At 34.5% G+C, this 21,558-nt stretch overlaps 1 protein-coding gene across 3 annotated transcripts in view; it reads right to left on the bottom strand.

Moving 5' to 3' along the window:
• The window catches only part of ryr2a (ryanodine receptor 2a (cardiac)), a 612,010-nt gene that overhangs the window by 98,013 nt on the left and 492,439 nt on the right, over nt 1-21,558 (bottom strand). For all 3 annotated transcript variants that reach the window (XM_039738686.1, XM_039738687.1, XM_039738688.1), the window contains 4 exons: nt 19,824-19,923; nt 15,148-15,227; nt 13,251-13,327; nt 13,092-13,165 (listed from right to left, as the gene is read on the bottom strand). In XM_039738686.1, the coding sequence (XP_039594620.1) occupies nt 13,092-13,165; nt 13,251-13,327; nt 15,148-15,227; nt 19,824-19,923 (331 nt within the window). The remainder of the gene's footprint in view (nt 1-13,091; nt 13,166-13,250; nt 13,328-15,147; nt 15,228-19,823; nt 19,924-21,558) is intronic.

The following is a 21,558-nucleotide window of genomic DNA, read 5'->3' as shown; positions in this document are numbered from 1 at the left end:
TCTCTGGCTTCCACCACTGGCCTCCTATTCATTTTCTCAAATCAAGATTATATCTTTCAAGGCTGCTTAAAAAAATTATTACAGCAGGGATGAGTTGTTAAACAACTGTTAAATACTTAGGTATGTGTATTCAGCAAGTGTTACACATAATGAAGATATTTTAGAAAGAAATTTATATTAACACCTTTTAATATGATTTAGAATACATATTATAAAGCAATGTTGAAAAATAAAGGCTCACATTTACAAAACAACTGTAGACAAGGCTATAAACCAGGGTGCAAATCTAAAATGGAAGCAGCGAGCCATTAAGTTTTAATTACAGCTGCAGTTGTGGTACAATAAATTAAGTGATTTTAGCTAGGGTCCTGTTTCTTTGTACATTTATGTGGAAATATAATGAATAAAATATGGTGTATATGACAGGGACACTAATATATTTCTTTGGTTAACACGTTATTTCCTAAGAAAGATACTGTATTTAAGAACAAAGAAATATAAGGTATGCAAATTTTAAAATGGCCTATAAATTAAATTCTTATTAAAGAAACAGCCTTACTTAGTAGTGTTTAAAACACTATGTCAAACAGTCAAGTAACATTTTTACTTCCTACATGTAATACCTTACATTTACTAATACTAAATTTCATCTATCTAAACTCTGCCCGAGTATATTATCCAAGTCTCTGTAATGTTTCATCGCAATCTATATTTTCTGACAATCCACCTATTTTGGTACAATCTGAAAACTTAACTAGCTTGTTATTTATAATACTATCCACATTATTTATTTATTAGAAAAAAAAAACAATTCACCCAATTCTGAGAAGGCTTCCTGCACCATAATCCTCTGCTTACTGTGGTTTGGCCAGTTTTGCACTCATCTACAAAGTACACCTTTAACTCATACTTATTTTATTTTGATGCCTAACCTCTCATGTGGAACCTATTCAAATATTTTCTGAACATCAAGATATCTGATTAGTATCATATGCACCTCTCTGATTGTATGCTTCTGTTGCTTTTCTTTAGAATTCCAAAATATGGATAAAACATAACATGCCGTACCTGAACTCAAGCTGTCTGTTCCCTAAAACTCCTTACATTAATTATTCATTAAGCTTATTGGCATAAACTTACTTGAATCTGCCAGATCGCCCTTCTTATATAAAGTTACTGTATAATATCTTCTGTTCCCTAGTCCTTAAGAATTTCCCCAGTGTGCAATGACATTTGAAAATATGAATCAAGGGTTTATATAATAGCCTCCTAAATCCCTAACTAACCTACTTAAACAAACTCACTAACCTCCTAATTCAACTTATTAAAGGTTACACCTTAAATAATGCAGCTGCAACTCAATATATACCCATTGTACAGACATGATGAAGAGGTTTAGTTGTTATGAGTAAAATGTGTAATCTAAGCAACCTTAAAAAAAGTTGTGAATATCATGGCAGATACGGTGATTTCAATACTGTATTTCAGAAATAGTAGCAGAAGTCATGAGAAAATGGGCAGATGTTGGTGATGGGTAATTCACAAACTTAATTTTGAATGGAACTTTTCTTTGAGTCATACAAATCAGTTTACAGACATGAGTGAATTGATCCTGTGGAGTGCAACACTAGTATTAAGGTGCACGTTTAATGTTGTCAGTGCTTATAGTTTACCAGGTAGTTGTTTAAAGCACACATGCAAGTACTGCTGGTCTGATCCATAACTCTTATGAGTCACTGAGCATATTTATATTAAAAGTAATACAGTAATTTGTTTTTTTTGCAATTTATTTTGGGGAGGCTTCTAAATACTACAGTATATAAGAAGCAAAGGAAATGATACTTTTTATGCAGCTCCTGAAATTCAACAAATTAACTACTATCATACAGAGCTGAGCCTTATCAAAGGATACTGGCAAGATATTATTCACTGAGTATTTTGAATTCTAACTTAATCATAACCTGCAGCCAAATAACACAATTCCTTTTCACTTGATTTTTGAATGAAATCTTTTTCTGCCAACGAATCATATAATTTTCATTCACATGATTATCAAAATGAATTATTGTCCATGAAAGAATTAAATGAATGTCTAGTTCAGTAATTCTTTTTAGTTCAAACTGAATCATTACCAGTGAATGAATTACATGATTCTCATTTATTTGTTTGTGGAAAGTTGTTGGAGTGGATTGGAATTGTAAAGTTATTGTTATATAAGTGTCTCAGCCCCTCATTTTTGATTAAGTTTAAATGGGCTGTCCCCTCATGAGTATAATACTACTATGATTCTTTCCAAAGGGGAAAAAATAACAAATGGAATTACAATAAAATGGGCAGTTGGAAAGAATCGATTCAGTAAAGTGAACCATAATGCCCATGACTACAAACACACAGAAAACTCATAAATACTCGAATGACAGTTTCTTTCCAACAGTGGGAAGCAGAAAAGAATCTCTGAATGAACTAAAACATTTTGAGCATTGGAAAGGCACTATACATAAAATGCATTATGATTATTAGTATTCACTATGCATCAAGCATTTAGGTGGATGGGGGAGATAAGCAGAAGACTATATTGATTTTTGACTCCTGTCCAATTAAAAATGATGATGAGGGTATGGTAAACACAGGTCCACCAAAACTGGATGACTGAATATTTGAAAAATATCAGCTGGTCAGGATTTACAGTAAAGAACACTAACAGCTGGGTGTTATTTGAATGCAAGCTAACCATGTTCAGGCCTTTACGGCCATAGTCTGATCCTTTCAAACGAACCCTGTCATGAATAGACACGGTGACTTTTGTTATAACAGCCATGTTTGACTTTTGAGATTTTTTTACAATGCATTTATAGTCATTTATTTATTTTATTATGTTGATGTCACCATACTACTATTTTGTGGTTTGTTTTTTTGGATAGTTGCTGCCTATTTTGTGACTATCTCTGCATGACATTGTTTACTACAGCTATGCCTGTTGATGGTCACATCAAAAGACTTATTTCCCAGCTCTATAAAATGGACACACACATCTGTTGTTATCCTAGTGTTGGATCAAACATTAATAAAAATTACTTATTTCTTTAAAACCATTTTGGGGAACAAAATCCAAAATGATAAGGTATGTTTTTGGTTAAATATATCTTGTTCACTGCAAAAAATGAAATCTAAGCAAGTGAAAAGTACTTATATCATGATGTTAAATCTTTTTTTCTTATTGTAAGAACTATTGACTACAAAAAACTTGTTTAGCATGTTTTGAGAAATCTTGTCAAGTAAATTTTGCTTACCCCATTGGCAGGTTTTTTTGCTAAATAAAAGCAAAACAACTCTCATTTAAAGTTTTTTTTTGTCTAGTTTTTGCATATGCATTTTTTGCAGTGTTCTTGTTGACTTTCAATTTAGTTTGCATTTTGGTGCCTCAATTTCTCTGACTGTTTGGTTTATGTACTCCTGTGTGTTCCCTGGTTACAATCTTGCCTATTCCTTTGGAGCCCACCAATAGCTGGCATCATAAACTATTCCAAGTAGAAGTTCTTTTCTTTTTAAAACATGTATTTCCTCTGAGCACTACTAGCAAATCCTTCCAGCAGGATTATGTGTCACATCACAAAGCATGTTTCATCTGAAGCTGATCCCAAGATCATAAATTAATTTCACTCCATTGACCCATACAGTCCTCAGATCTCAATCAAATTGAGCAACTTTAGGACAAGGCAGAATGTAAGGTTTGATGGATGAATGTGTGCTGAAAACTGCTTTAAAGCAGGGTTTCTCAGTCACTGGATCATGGGTTGTGGGCTGCAGCATTTAGCTGCTTTAGTGGGTTGCAGCAGGCTGCCAAAGTGATCAACATCTCTAAGCGATATTTATTCCCATATTTATCGATGATCATCCCACGATCTGTGTGGGCGACAAATATACTTAAAGCAGAAAAACTGTAGTGTCACCAAATAGGTTAAGAAATAATGCTTTAAAGTAAGTATTCTGGCTGCTCTGGGAAGATAAAGAAAATCCTTGATAAGTGCACCAATAAAATAAAGAGTAAATACACTGTAACACAAAAGTTTCGAAATAATTACAAAACAAGATATAAAACCTACAGTATAATAACTTCATTATTTTCTTCCTTAGTGAACTTAGTCACAAAGAGCTATATTCTAGTTTTTTTTTAAATGAGGGGGCTTGTATATTGTAAATATGGAGCTTTCCTCATTTGATTGAACGCTAAAAATTATGTCAAAGCTGAAATAAACTGTTGATGCTTGCTTACAGCAATTTTTTATTTCAAATCACAATATTCGCCTTGTTTTCAGATATTGGGCCTTGGTTAATAATGCATGGATCAGTTATTAACTCATTCAATGATCAATTATTGATTAATTTACTATGACCTAGTCTGCTTTAAAATATTATTAACTTATTATGACAGAATTCTCAGCAAATACAGAAAAACACCAATTCAATGTTATAACAAAAAAGCAGACAGCTCTAATATGCATTCACATGTGCAATCAACTGTGTACTATTGTTTAATAACAAATATTTTATAGAGCTGTACATATGTCAAAAAAACCTCCTATCTTCTTCTTCTTTTTTCGGCTGCTCCCGTTACGGGTCGCCACAGTGGATCATCTTCTTCCCTCTTTTTCTGTCCTCTGCTTCTTGTTCTGTTACACCCATCACCTGCATGTCCTCTCTCACCACATCCAAAAACCTCCTCTTAGGCCTTCCTCTTTTTCTCTTCCCTGGTAGCTCTATCCTTAGCAACTTCTCCCAATATACCCATCATCTTTCCTCTGCACAAGTCAAAACCAGCGCAATCTCACCTCTCTGACTTTGTCTCCCAACCGTTCAAGGTTTTAAAAGAGAAAACTAAGTTAACTAAGGTAATAATGTTTGTGTACATTGATAATTGTGTTTTATGAGTTAGCTTTAGCTCCAGTACACAACTCGCCAACTATGAGTCAACTGACATATATATATAGCAGCTGGTGTGAAATAAAATTATCTGAGCTATACTCATCACTTTTACAGAAGTAGACACAAATGTTCTCAAGGACAAAAGCTCTGTGTATATTGGTTTTGACATATTATAAGGGTTGCATCCAGAAACATCTTTTAATTTGATGTATAAACAGTCTGTGATTAAACAAGCATTTTAAAAGTAAGAGTCTGTGCATTTTGATGACATTGATCAACAAACATAAACATTTAAAGCCATAAAAGACATACTTCACAGAAAAAGTGGACATGAAAGCAAATAAAAATGTTTATCTGTGATAATTGTATTTCCATCATTATGTAAATTTATACATAGTTATGGCATCATAAAATGAAAAACATACTGTAGCTGGACAACAAAAAAACTATGAAGATGAGCTGAAAAACTATCAAATTAGTAAGACTGAATATTGCATAAAACATGAAACTACGATGCAGAGCATTTCAGCAGTATGATTGGCAGAGTTTTACCACACACATTTTACTATTTAACATCAAATCATCATCCTGGCATCACTTTATAGTATAATTCAGAAAACATATTTTCAAGGATTCTGTGGAAATAAATATAGCATTTTACTATGTATAAGGAAATCCATTCATAAAATGAAAACTGCTATAAAACGTAAAACAACAGCACAAATTGTTACAAATTCATCTGAGCAATTGGCATATTTGAATAAGAATAATTTACTTCAGCAGTCAGTTGTAATTAAAGAAACCTTCAATCAATCAGTTACAACAATGAAAACATTTTACAAAGAGCAAATTATCTGTTTTTAGTGAAATCATTATTTAATTTGAATAATACATGAGTATCTACTGTATTTATTTTTTATAATGTGGTTTGAAAACTTTAAACAAATGTCAGGCTGTATTTATTATTAAGGATACAAATTACTATGACACTATGAACTATGGCAACATTGAGAATATATTTAACTAGTGCTAAAAAATGGCAACTTCATCCTACTTTTTTGTTGCGAAAGAATATTTAAATTATAATATTAGACTTGAAAACTAAAAAATGGTTATGGAGGTTTATTGTCCTAATGTATTCTTCTATATATTTTAATTTTAATATTTTTTTTGGCATGTTATCGTAATATCTGCCAATCAATTCATTCACCTAAATATTTACACTTTGACTTATAAGAAACTGTTTCTAGGAAGCAGAAAGGTGTTATATTCTGCAGGCTACATTTCTTTTTATTGCAAGTGATATACCCCATAGTATAAACAGGATGACACTGATTGGCTTATGGGTACTGACTGATCACCCAGACTTGGCTGTCACATGACACTGCTTAGAGCAATAAGGCAACCAGTGAATGATGGAAACTCATCTGCAGTATAACTTTACATGGCTATAACATAGCATGCATTACATGTGTCAAGGCATACTAAATGCTTAAATGGTTGCAACAGTAAATAACAATGGAACTGCAAGTGAATACAATACTTGCCAAGAACAGAAGTCTATTGGCATATTATATATGAGCAATGGAAAACAGTAACCACTCCCTTAAATACTTTTATAATAATTACATATATACAAGCTGACTTGCTGCCTGGTGAAAAATGTAGTGGCTTAGTAAGATACTGAACAGGCGATTACATCTCTGGGTTTATTAATTAAAAAAAAAAAAAACATACAGAAGAGCAATATCATCATCTTCAATATCATTTTAATAATACATTGGCATTGGTTGCTATTGCCCTATATCCTAAAATTCTGTTTAAAAAATGGTGATAAGTACACAACAAGCTGTAAATATAAACATTATGTAACATTAAAATTTTAAATTGGTCATCTCAAAAGAAAATACAATACAGTTACAGCTAACCTTTTCACAACTATGGTTAATTAAACAATGTACTATCCTATAAATCATTTCAATCAAAGTGGCCTGCTGTAGTGTATCTGAAATATAATAGTTCAAATTAAAAATCAGTGTAATGGGTCATATACCTTTGCTTGAACCTTAAATTTATCAAGCTTTTGATGTGATGCTATGTTGTAGTATACGGCAGTGGAAGAAGCAGAAATACTGTGAGATTCAGACGTATAGTAAAAATATCATCAAATTCTGTCAGGTCAAAGCAGATTGGAAAGGTTGTTATACATAAAACTTGCTAATCAGTTATATATTTTTTTATTTTTTTATATATTTTTTAATTTTTTTACTTGCAGCATCTAATTTATGTTTAAGGAGAATTTCAGCATTTTTAATATAATGGCCCATTATAACATTTCACAGTGTTTATATCCATACATCGAACAAATTAGTTCAATCCTAATCAGATAAATGGATTTTTATTAGTTTGCATTTTTCTTCCAAAATGGTCATTTTCAAAGTAACCTAAAATATTTATTCTACTTATAATGTCCAGAATAACAACATTGTATTTTGGAAAAAAAGTTAAAATGTTTTAAATATCAGCAAAATTCAGTCTTATCTTCTTTAGCTGCTTTCTTCCATATTAACCCAAAGAGAGGCAATGCACATCTTTTACTGCTGGATTTCAGGTATGGGTTTGTCACTGCCATGATGCTGAACTAGAGAAATAATTTATGAAAAAATATGGTAGTTGTTGATTTACAAAGACTATTGCAGCCATGAAAAAATGTGAGTGTTGTATTTATATGGTATGGAAAGTAATATGCTTCTACAGGAAAATTAATTATAATAAAATATATATTTAGATTTTAATTCAAGCAAAAACATTAATCTCTACAATATGAAAAATTAGAAACCTTTGAATTTTATTAAGGAAAATAGGTGCCTTAACAAATAAGAAATCAGAACTAATCCACGATATTCCATGGTATACTGTATTACTATCAAAAACTTAATGGAATGCTTTAGTAACAAATGAACTAGCACATTTAACAATTTAGCTTCAACACCAAAAACTACTGGATCACAACATATGTGTGTACTACCTTAGAACTGAAGACTCTGCTAATAAATTTTAAAATGAAAGCTAACACCTGCCCCTCACATGTAATTCAAATGCTTCACTTGAAACACTTGCAAAACTCAATTCAACAGGAAGGCCTTTCATAAAATGTTAGCAGGATGTTCCTTGGATTTCTTCACACTAGCAGGCTTTATGAAGGCATCATCTGCTGTAACTATGGGAACAGTCTGGAGAAGCCATTGAGAATGACTTTTGGTCAGTGTCAGAAAGCTTGTTTCAGGAATTTAATGACTCAGGAAGAGAAATTTGGACACCGCTCATTTTGTTCTAAGTAAGAACTGTAGAAATATTAATTGTATTGGTGGAACTCCTGAATCCTGTCATCCTGAAAGAAGGACAAAGACTGAGATCTGTTCCATTTCTCTATAACTGCAGGGTCATAGGCAAACTAACTCCTGAATATTCAAAATATACTGGGCATTGTGTGGGTGTTTTGGTAAACATGCATTTTTAATTTTGCAAGTAAAGCAATGTCAATATCTTAAGAATAGCAGATTGGAAGTTGGTCTCCTATTTTAAAAGGTGTGAATCAACCATAAATCCAATGGTTTCTTGTGTGGGCTACAAGAAAATGGGTTTTCAGGGATGTTGTTGCTGTATTTAGAGTGTGTGTGTTGTGTTTGCATACTGGGTGTTAAAGCAAGTCTACTTCTTGTCTGTGATTTTCCTGTACAGGACATCAATATGCAACTAAGACTCAGAAAGAAAGTAGTTGGGACGAGCACATTTTGCAACTTTAGTATTTTCAGGTGGTGTTGCCCTCTTGCCCTCATCTGACATGTCTTGCATGACCTGCATTGGTTTGCAGGAGAGTGTAATGTGTTTCAAAATAATTACCACCTCCAAATTTTAACTCATTACATTCGTCTGAAAAAGAGTAGCTTCCTAGTAGCCAAGTGTATGGGTATTGTGAATTGACCAAAAACAAAAAGGTGCAAGGACCAAGATCTCACAAATATTAAACAACTCAAGGATAATAATGATCTTTTCTTTTCATGTTTATCTTCTTCTCAGTACCCTATGGTGGTCTTTGTTTTTTGCTGGAGTTTTGAATCAACTTACCACTCCTGATGCCGGATTTGTCACTAATGACAGACCGAACAAGTTATGTTTTTGTATTCCCCAACAATCATAAATCTTAGATTGTACTGGAAAGACTGCATCATGCAATGTGTGTTGGCAAAGATCAAAAAGATCTTGCCTCTTTCCCAGTGATTGAGAGCCTCAGCGATATGTTTTATCTGTAATCTGTGTAAGCAAGAGTTTTGTTTTTGCTCTTCTTTCCTCTTTTGACATCTGACCTTATCTTAAAATTTACTTTATCATATACATATTTATTAATATTTAGTAGACTTACTAACTTTCATTATTCAGCCATTTTCTAACCTGCCATTTTACTTCAGGGTTGTGGGAATCCAGTGCCTTTCTAGGCAGCACTGGGTGAGGGGCAAAAACTAATTCTGGATGGACATCAGTTCATCAAAGGACACAATCACATCCAATCTCAAAACATCTAAATTCATTTGCACAGCTTGTGTTAAGTTTTTCTGTTCTGTATGTTTTTTTTGTTTGTTTGAATTTTTGTAAATTTATCAAGTGATCTGGGTTTGTGAATGGAAATATGCCATCAATCTATTTTGTAATTTGCTTAATCCAAGACATTCTATAATGTGGCTCACTTATGCAAACATCTCCATGCACTTACACAAGCCAATTTAGAGTCATCAATGATGGAGAAGGAAAGCCAAAATTCCCAGAGAAAGATAGAAGGTAAGATTATACAAGACAGTAATGGCTAGTACTGCCAATCTTTGTATGACCATTTGATTCAGAACGCAAATGTATAAAAAATACTATAAATAAAAAACTAGCTAAAGAGCTCATATGCCAAAAAGGGTGATCTTGATCTTTTAAATTGCCATCAATACTAAAATTCAAACTGATTTGTAAATTCTCTGAACATTAGATTAAGGCATACGGAATGCCCCTAGAAAGCTTTCAGGCACAGAAAAAGTTTTCAAATATTGCTGCACTACAAATCATACTTTTACATTTTATTACAATCTGTTAGTGACAATATTAAATACACAAGAATAAAAAAATGTAAAGACCAAAGAAAGGATTTGTCAGCAGATATGTTTAAGAAAGTAAAAAATTAAATATGGTGCTTGCATATGTATTTTAGGAGCTTTAAGACCACAAAATTGAAAGGAATAACTACAATATGAATGCCTTCTCATTGATCTGTCCTGAGGCACAATTGCAGTCACTGTCACATTTTCTACTTAAAAACTGCAGCTTATACAGAAAAGTAGTGAATCTGAAACAATGTCAAAAGAAAACAATAGGAGGTTAAAAATAAAGGTGCAACGATGCACAGATTAGATATATGGATCTCCCTCTCAGCACTGTTACCTCAGAATCAATGAAATGGAAATTGTATCTCACTACCCATATACTGACTAGAAAAAAAAAAGAAAAACAAAAGCAAAAAATAAAAACTCAGCATTCAAACACAAAGGTGACTTATAAGAGAAGTCAGTAAGACCAAAATCAAACACCCTCCTAGCAAAAAATAAAAATCCTAAATCTTTCAATGGCTAGAGACTAAAGGAATCATTCTTCATAACACAGTCCCTATAGGAGGATAGCATGAAATGAACCATTACTCCAAAAAAATCATCTTGGGGCTCATTTGCACTTTGCCAGAAAACACTTGAGTAAAAAAAAGTCATAGTGCTATGTGTGACAGCATTGCACAAATTCAAATGAATAGTCTTTACAGGCAAATATGGTGGTGGCAGCAAAATGCAGTGGGAACATCTCTGAGTAAGGGGCCATTCACACATTCCTGAAAAGTTAATTATCATTGATTTCAATAACACTATTCATATCTAAGCATTTTAGCAGAAAACGGTTTAGAAAACTTCTTGTATGCAGCAATTTACAAGCTTGTTCTATCAAAATCAAAGGTAATGCTAATTAAATAAAAAAAAACAACAAAATGTGTCCTTGTGCATACATGTGCATCAGTCTTCTAGTGACAGCTATTGAGGGACATATTGAGGCACAGATCCTGCAAATCAAGTGACAAGAATTCAACAAAAGTTATAATTGTAAATTGAGTTTTAATCAGGTTAAAAATTAGTACTGTACTGATGTTTTAGCAAACAGGTAGAGTGGTAATACGCAACTCTTCCTACAATTTGGGATTTGCATGTCCTCATGCATTTCTAGATTGATCGGTATTATTGTGCTTGAATGGAGTATTGTTACTCATTACAGCATTAAATACTTAAAATAGGTGTCAGTGATATTTCTCAATTTAGAAAATGTGTTTATTCCTTTGTGAAGGAAATAACATCCATTTCCTTTTCCACCCACGCCCTTTATTTCTAAGTTTTTGTTACTGGATTGCACACAGCCCATTGTTTTCTGCTTAGCTGTGTGACTGGGCCCTGAAAATGATTGCTGCACTATCCAGCACATGAGCTTCTTGCTCTTGGCTCCCAGTGACCCTAAACTGGGCAAATTAAATTTACCCTTCAGCACATGCAGAATTAAATGTATAGGAATACAATGTAAATTCTTTTGAGTTGATTACTGCTGTGCATGATAACCCCTTCCTCACTAGCTGATACTAGATGACCAGATCAGTTCAGTGCTTGCATAATGTTGCACTGACAGCAGCAGGCATTTTTTTTTGTGAAATAGTGCAATGATTTCCCCACATATCATTCATGCTTATCGACACCTCTTTGTAAATCTGGCATTTTTCAGGGTGCTACCTGCATCATACGGAGTCCAGATTTGTCTTCTTGACTCCCTTTGCTACAGAACAGGTTGAACTCAATATTTACGATTACAACGCTGACAACATCAGCTCTTCAGTACTGTGATCGCCAGGATTAAAAGCACTAAAGTAACAGTAGACATTCTGCAAAAACAACAATCACCATACAGTCTACAAAATGGAAAGGATGTCCTTTATATTTTCCCTTTAAACACCTCTTTAAAGGTCTACTGGGAAATGCTTGAAAAACACTTTGAAAACACTGAAAAGCAACTGAAAAACACCCAAAAATGCCTGAAAAAGATTGAAGAACAACCGCAAAAAGCCATTAAAAAGCTTGAAAAACATTACACAAATGCTGGAAATTTACAACGCACAAGTGTGAATGGGCCCCAAGTATTTGAGATGAAGGAAAAAATAGATGGAACACAGCAACGGAAAATGCTGGACAGGAAATCTTTCCAGAATGCTAATAAAATTCTGAACACTAAGCCAAGACTCATCCTTTACCAGGACAATTATTCTATTCTTAGGGACAGTGCAACATTGGACTGACAGAAAGGTAACAATGTAAATGTTCTTGAGTGTTCCACTCAAACTACCAAATTCAATCCCACCAAGAATTAGTGGCATTGATTGAACAAGGCTGCGTAAAATCAGTGTTCCAGAAACATAAATGAACAGTGCAAAGACAACTAAGCAAAGATCACTTCTAACCAGTGTGTAAAACTACCAGATACTGAACAACAACAGATGCAGAAAAATGATTTATGGCAAAAAAATGGTTCATTCTGATATTATGATATGGGGCCCAAATACTCATACAAGCAGCAAATTTCAGTTTAAATTTCTTCTTGAGCATGTGTGATTAGAAATACTGATCGGAAATTGTGCAATTATACATTGTCATCCAGAAACATTTGAAAACTTCTAAAGAGTCAGAACATTTTGGATGGGTACTATATATACTAAATAGTATAATGTACAAATGTAGAATTACTGTGGACGTGTAACATTAGCAATACTAAGGTTAACTAATTTCTTTTAGTTTAATATACAAAACCAAACATAGAAAGAGTGTAAAGATGTGTTCAATAATTGCAATCAGTTACAAAGTCCTCCACTTCATTTATTGTTTTCTATACTTTTTTATTCTACATAATGTTAAAATTTCAAGATGCTAAACATGCTCAGTAAGGTATGCTAAAACACAAGGGCAGACAGATCTATGACTTTAATCATAGTATTACAATTAAAGCTGCTTTATCTTTTGTCCATTTTATAATTCTCATTTCAGACTACTGTGTACCTGATCCTTCTTCTGTCACCATCCCAAGACCTTCTGCCTTATTTTGCCTTTCAAATGCATTGAGGTCTAGAACACTATGGAAAGAAGATTAAGGAGAAAAACTTAACTTGATGCAATACATATTTATAACATGAAACAATCAAAACTAAAATAAATTACCTGCATGACTGCATAAGACCCGCTAGACTTTGAAAGAATCCCACATCCTTCTTGTCCTTTAGATAGTCGAGCATTTTCTGTATAAAACAGAAAACCACATGCCACATAATACAAAGATTGTTTTTTTAGTTTTATTGTGCTAAATTATTGGAAAACAAATGACTGCATCATCAATACAGTGCATGTAGCACCCTAAAGAAATTAATATGAGTAATACTATCATCAACGGATATAATGATTTTGCAGCTTTATTTTGTATCCCTACACAGACAGGTACAATACATTTTTTTAAATAAGTTAACTTTATTGGTCTGAAAAAACCCACAGTGCCTATGAAAGAAAATATTTAATATTAGTTTTCTTAGCAAATCAGGCTCCATCTTTAATGGGAATCGATTAAATTGTTTCATGTCTAACTGGGGGTTGCTGGCAGAATTGGCACTCCAGACACCATGATAATAATAATTCTTTGCATTTATATAGCGCTTTTCTCACTAATCAAAGCGCTCAGCAATTGCAGGTTAAGGGCCTTGCTTAAGGGCCCAACAGAGCAGAGTCACTTTTGGCATTTACGGGATTTGAACCGGCAACCTTCCAATTGCCAGTGCAGATCCCTAGCCTCAGAGACAGCACTCCACCTCACACTTGTCCATTCCATCTGAATTAGTGTGGTGCTGAGGTGTCACCTGTTGCATGACTTCACTCGGGTCCTAATCTGGGATCCTGAGTTGGTTTGTAATGTGATGGGTGTGGCAATGCTCTATATCAGCGTGTGCTCCTAACCTCTCTCTCGCTAACTAAATGGCTTGGGAATTTAAGATTTAACATATCAGGCTCCATGTTTAATGGGAATCTAAGAAAACAGTGGTGAATCCAAAATAACAAAGAATATCTAATTAGGATATCAACAGCCCACCACTGCAGGGCAGTGAGAAAGAAAACAAACCAGAGAAGAAAAAGGAGAAGACAGATGACAGCAGTTTTACTGAAATTTCGGTTAGCAGTTTTGTCCAAAAAACGTTATTTTAGTACATTAAACATTTCAGTTACCTATTGGTATGGCTATATGCACATCCACTTGGGTATGAGCTAGCAATCATTTCAGATGAGATTTTTTGTTGACTGCAGGAGTGGGTGAGTGGATGTAAATAGATGAAAAGTTGTTGGTGCTCTAGAGGCATAGGGGTAGCACAGCTGTAACACAGTTGTGTTTTACTTTGCATTGGGAGACTCTGAGGTTCACATCATTTCTACAGAAATTTATGTTATAGAGGGCTGAAAGCACAAAGCTTTTGAGAGATTTGCATTTTGGTGTTTGGGCAAGACATCTAATGTTAAGTCTAATTAAGTATCTATAATAGTACTAATTTAGTTAATTGCTTTGAAATGCAAATTTTGATTGAGTTTTGAAGCTAAACCAAGAAATTATAGATTGTTATCCTCTAACCCCTTTAATGTCAGCCCAAAAAAACTTGCTGGACACAGTGTCTCTCATATTAAACATACTGTAGATCTAAATATACATGATGCATAATTATTTAAAATGTGAAATGATTAGTATCATGAAAGGCCAAAAAACCTGCTTCATACACCTATTATTTAAATTTCCTATATGATGTAGTGTAAATATTCATGGCCACCACAGTTTAGTGTAAAGGAATCAAGAGATGGATGTCTTGATAATGATTAGAGATTAGTAATTTATCAAGAGAAAAATAACTTTGCTGTTAAAAAATTAAAGCACAATTCCTATTTTTTTTTAAATCAGTTTATAAATGAAACCAGAAGGTTAATTTTTTTTCCGATTTTGAAGTAAACTTCAGAATTGTCATATAATATACTCTTTTATTTTATTGCTGAGAGATGAGAAACAAAACTAAAATTATCTTCAGTTTACCTGTTGTACTGTAGAATTTCCTCCATTTAAAATGGCAATTCCGAGTTTTAATGTAGCAGCCACCATTGGACCCATTTCACCTAAGTAAAAGAAAAAATACATAGTGAATAAAAGGTTAGTGTCCTCCTACACAGGAAAGATCGGAGAAAGAATGACTTACTCTATTATTACTCTAAAAGTGGTCTTAGTTGCTGATATGTACGCAACTAAAATATGGTTAATGTCTTTTAAAATACAAATGTCTACAATATTAACAATTCAAATTTAAACCCTAATTGTATAACTATAAAAAACTGTCACACTTTCCACTCCTGTAATAAGACTATTTCAAATCTCTCTATTATAAAAAAAAATCCTGGGAAAGAAAGACGGGAGTCGAGATGTGATCTTCACGTTAAGATCACGGAAGACACTTAAAAGACCTGGGAGACGAGAGAGACTGGCCATGGAGTGTCTCGTGGGGACCTTAAACATGAGACTTTGTGCCAAGAGATTGACCCAGGACTGTCTTGCGATGACGTAGAACATAAGATTCTTGCAAGACATGCCCTACTTACAACCATTATCATATAAGACTACGGGCAGCAAAACACCCAGTAGTGTAAAGGCTGCACACACAGATCCAGGGCTCTCAGCGCATATAAAGCATATAAGGACAATATGTTATAAATGAAACGTCGATAACTAAGCGAAGAAGAAAGCAGCGTATAGAAAAGAGACTCAAAAGCATTGGAGAGGAAAAAGAGCAAAAAAGAAAAAGAATAATCTAGGTGCAAATTCAGAAATTAAGGACAGTAGCACCATATACATGGTGTCAGTACAGTTACCATTTTTTTTTTATTTAAAGAACAAATTACATTATATTTTGAAGGTCCTCACTAGAATAAGATAAAAACTAATTTCTAAACACAGTAGTAGTATTTGAGCTACATAATGTATTGGTAATGTTTCTAAGAGATGAAATCTTCAAAGAAAAGTTAAATATGAAACTGAGTAAAGTTGAATAAATAGTTCACTGATTCTCCCAAAGTTCAAAAAAGAAGTTTACACGGTAAAAGTTTTATAATACTGAGTTTCATAATAAACTGATTTTAAATTATCCCACCAATTTAAATGTGACTTGAGCATTTCATTTGAACACCTGTCTCTCCTCCTCATTCATTGGTCATAAGTTCTGTCCACTAACAGCTTATCACGTGATATTAAAATTGCAAAATGCACTAAGGAGATAAGTATAATTGAAATTTACTGTAAAAGTTAAAGAAAATTGAGTGAAAACATTATAAGAAAGAGAATATGCCTCATACCTGTGTATGTTCACGATAAATCAAGAAAAAGAAGGTTGATTCCTGCATGCAGTTTCACAAATCACTTCAAATAATCCTAAAGAACTCCAGTTGTGGATATGGGAAAGAAGTCCACAATTGAAATTCTTGTTCACATTCACACAAGTGTTTTCATTCATTTTTTCATTCATGACAGTGTTTTATAGAAGTGTTTTATTCAACAATATTTTAGTAAAAATGTGTATTTGGTATGTTGTGAATATACAGCAGGATGACTTGACATTTGAATTATGTGACACTAGTAACATGACACTTTAGTATGAATATTTTTGTCATTGTTTACTGTTAACTGATGCTGGTCACCATAGACACCTATTTTATCAGAAACTTTGTTATCACATTTCTGCATAAGATTCAAAGTTCTTCTTGGCCACCACTTCAAACTACATGGGGTCATTAACCTATAAAAAAATATTTGTGGAGGGAGTACCTCTTTAAGAGTGAATTATAATTGGATCAAATGCAGAACAATACTTTTAATGTATCACATAAGTGGTCTGCTCTTCTGTTTCTGCCACTATGAATATTTTCAGCATATATATATATATATATATACTAGCCAACCCGCGGCGTACCATACGCCGCATAATCAGGCCGGTTTTTTAATGATTTTTAAGCACAGGAAGAAAAATTAACATTTGAAAAATCGGTAATGTGATATATCAGCAAGAAAAGCAACATTGTAACAATGCACGGAACGAACCAACACACAATTGTCCGTGACTGAAAACTGGCGGATCGCCATCGCGCCTTCTCCTGCCAGACGGAGGGATGGGGGTGCACGGCGCTCAGTCGTGGAGTGTGGAACGGGAGGAGAGGAGAAGGACGTCCATTCAGCTCCCCCCATTATGCTAGTCTGCTGATTTCTCATTCAGTATGCACTGCCTGCTCATGTGTCCACCTCCAACTCGTCACTTGAGTCGTTGTCGTCTTTACACAGTCCAGATGCACCTGTGACTCACGTAGACGTTTCATTGCTCTGTGCGGTTTTGGCTGCTTTCTATATATAATCCACCAAGACACCCAACCACGGTAGTAGCGAGGTGGGAGGGGGATGTGTACAAAGGGTAGGGACGTAACCAGTGGGAGCGTATGAGTCGCACTTAGTGGGAATTACACGGTTTGCAGCCCGAATGGGGTTCAACGGCTTACCCACGCCTCTCTGCGCCGGGTAGACTCATGCTCAATGGAAAGACACGGTTGTCCAAAACGGGTTGGTGTGAGAATGCAACAGTTAGTGAATGAAAAGATGGAACTCTGGAGAGAGCAAAATACAACACAATAGTGAACCCGCGGCATAACAAACGCTGCATAATTATTTATTGATGGTTGAACACTTCTGGAAAGACACAGTTGTCTAAAAAGGGAGGGCTTGAGGATACAACAGAAAGTGAATGAAAAGATGGAACTCTGGAGAGAGCAACATATAATTGTCCGTGAGTGAAGAAGACGCATGTTTGTCGCGGATGCAAATTGCTGTATGTAGCGTGTAAAACAGTTTGCTATGGTGCACGAGGTCGTGCATCGTAACCGGAAACTCGGTTTTTAAAGACTGCTTACTTCATTGTGTTTTAACCTCAGTTGTAAAGGATTGTTTTAAGGATCCCATGGGATACCCCTCGCAAACCGTTTTACACACTGCATATGGCGACTCACCTCCGCGAGAAACATGCCTCTATGAACAGTCAAGGTGGCTCGAAGGTACATGAGGCCTGTACGACAGACAAATATAAATGACACCGTTCTTTCTGTGTCGTCATGTTCGAATTGGTGGGCATGGCTCTGCGAGTTGTCGTCGTATCCAATGGTCTTGGAGTTGGTGGGCGTGGCTCCTCCCTGCGTGCGCCATAGGCATCTTACTTGTCGGCGGCTTAGTGAATCCACGCCCCTTCCGGTGTGTTTTCCATGGGTTTCTTGCCTTAGTAAATTATATATATAGATATACATATAGATATATATAACATTTTCATATTTAATTTTTTCATATTTCTTTAATATGTTTATAAATATTTTTGTGAATATTATTTATTTTAGTTTGATAGATAGATAGATAGATAGATAGATAGATAGATAGATAGATAGATAGATAGATAGATAGATAGATAGATACTTTATTAATCCCAAGGGGAAATTCACATACTCCAGCAGCAGCATACTGATAAAAAACAATATTAAATTAAAGAGTGATAAAACTGCAGGTAAAACAGACAATAACTTTGTATAATGTTAGCGTTTACCCCCTCGGGTGGAACTGAAGAGTCGAATAGTGTGTGGGGGAACGACCTCCTCAGTCTGTCAGTGGAGCAGAACGGTGACAGCAGTCTGTCGCTGAAGCTGCTCCTCTGTCTGGAGATGATCCTGTTCAGTGAATGCAGTGGATTCTCCATGATTGACAGGAGCCTGCTCAGTGCCCGTTGCTCTTCCACGGATGTCAAACTGTGCAGCTCCATGCCTACAACAGAGCCTGCCTTCCTCACCAGTTTGTCCAGGCGTGAAGCATCCTTCTTCTTTATGCTGCCTCCCTAGCACACCACCGCGTAGAAGAGGGTACTCGCCACAACCGTCTGATAGAACATCTGCAGCATCTTATTGCAGATGTTGAAGGACGCCAGTCGGCTCTGTCCAATCTTGCACAGAGCATCAGTATTGGCAGTCCAGTCCAATTTATCATCCAGCTGCACTCCTAGATATTTATAGGTCTGTACCGGCTGCACTCAGTTGCCTCTGATAATCACGGGGTCCAGGAGGGTCCTGGGTCTCCTAAAATCCACCACCAGTGGATGTGATAATGTATCCTAGATCATCTCCAAAGTATTTGTGGTATTCAGGTACTTTGTAAATTTAGGTAAGTTAAGATATCTTACCCTGACCAGCTCTGATTGTTTTATTGTTTAATTAGGGAACATTCAAGAGAAGAGCAGCCCAAAACTGATTAAGTCCAAAAAATAAACCTGCTGATATCTTTTCAAAATATAGAAAACAGCAAATGCAATCCCTCTTTCAGTCTGTCAAACATTTTCCAATCATTCTAAACCTATTCACTTTTTTACTTTGATTTATTAGCTTCATGCAGAGGGGGTAATACCAGCTACAATAATTACATAAAAATTAAAACTTCTTTTACTCCAGCTATTTGAATCTCAGAATATATAGAACAGTTCACAAACACTTTGGTCATTATGATTTATTTTCATATGTAGCTTTTGAGAAAAAAAGTGTTCAGATACATGCAACTGTAGAAATGTTATTGTGTGTTTATGTAATTCCTTTATATCGTTCATTTTTGTACTCTTTACTGAAGTCAACATGATACAGAATTAATTTTCTTACCTTTGCTGGCACTGATCATCTGCAAAACCATTTCAGCTGCTCCACGGTCGTGTAGTCTTGCTTGCTGGTATAAAAGTTTCTGCTTCTCCATTTCTTTTTCCTAAATGCAATACCAGAACATGAAAATAAAAATTCTTGTCTTATGTTGATGTTATTTGATAACTTTATTGCATAGGGCTCTATTGCAGAATTTATGGAATTCACAGAAAATTGTTTCTTCCCGTAAAAGCCACCAATTGAAATGATTTGTTAGATAATCAGTGTAATAATTTGCTTATTTGTATGCCTTTGAGTTTTGTGAATACTTTATTATATCAAAATATAAAAAATTAATAATTCTAAATTGAAGTTAAATCAGAAATTCATATTTTTCATAATGGGCAAATAATTTTGTTGTCCTAGGTAAATTAATATTTTAATTTTCACAAATCTACAATTAATGAGGAAATTATTTAAGTAAAATAATTCTGTCACCTATCATTACGACCAAATGCAGGATTTGTTTATTTAAAGAAATGCAGTAGTGTTCTACTGTTAATGCAGTAAGCCAGAAGTGTCAAGCTTGGATGCTGGAGGGCTGCAGTGGCAGTAGGTTTTGTTCTAGACACTCTCTTAATCCTTAACCAGTCTCTGTGCCAGTTCCTGGAGGACCAGTTTTGCAATTCCAACCAGTTTCATAATTAGATGGCTCTTCCTGCTGTTAATTAAACTAGTTATTACTTCTATGGCTTCTTAGTGCTTTCATTCTACCATACTGTTTGTAAAACTTTTTTTTTTTCTGAGCGCACCATCGGTATGTATTGTGGTCCTGAACAGATCATTATTTCTCAGACCTTCACTTTTTCTTTTCAAATATTTTATCGAAAATATTGGACAAAGGTGCAAAAGGGGTCCATTTAGCTGTTCATCTGCTTTGTATCTAACTGTTGTTTGACTGCTATAAAAAAGCATGGTTTCCTAATCAGTTATAATCAGTATAAGGCAAATGAAGTAGGCTCTGTAAGCAGCAGGAATTGATTACTAATAAAAAAAATAGCAAAAAGCAAAACCTATAGCCACTGTGGCCCTCTAGGATTTGAGTCTGACACATGTGAACCATTTAGCCTGCACACTTGTCTTATGAGCTCTTTAACATAACGTCATCCAAAATGCTTCTCATAAAATCAAACTTTGCATTACATGGAGCATTTAAAACACTTACCTTGAAGCTCTTTCATGAATACAAAATGCCGAAAATCCATACCAATTACCTTTAGGTTAAATGAGAGCTTTTGCTAATGTGAGCCTTTCACAACATAAACATCATACCATGTTAAGCCTATTGTGTTTTACATGTAATTTAATGGGAAAATTAACACTACTGCATGCATTTACTTTATCTACATTTAAAGGTCATATATAGTAAGTGCTTGCTTCATTTGAATGTGTATTTTTGAAAAGCTCTGTGTGTTGCTTTGTTGTAGAAAAAATAGTTACACTGTAAAATTCTTTTGTTTATTTCAACTTTTATTGTACAACTATTCCTTAATTTTCAGTTAAAAAAACAAATTGACTCTCATGGTGACATCCTGTCATATGCCCACTGTTGCTGGGAACAGCTGCAAAATTTTTAAGAATGCAAATGCAATAAGAGACTTAGAACATACTGTAGATTAAATAAGTAAAAGAACAGTAGCGCAATTTTACATGATTCTAATGTTTTCCTCAAGGTTGCATCAAAAGCACAAAACATCAA

The sequence above is a fragment of the Polypterus senegalus genome, chromosome 16 (genome assembly GCF_016835505.1).
Source record: "Polypterus senegalus isolate Bchr_013 chromosome 16, ASM1683550v1, whole genome shotgun sequence".
Classification (NCBI taxonomy): Eukaryota; Metazoa; Chordata; class Cladistia; order Polypteriformes; family Polypteridae; genus Polypterus; species Polypterus senegalus.
Note: the sequence above shows the minus strand (reverse complement) of the source record. Positions and strands in the feature narration are given on the sequence as shown.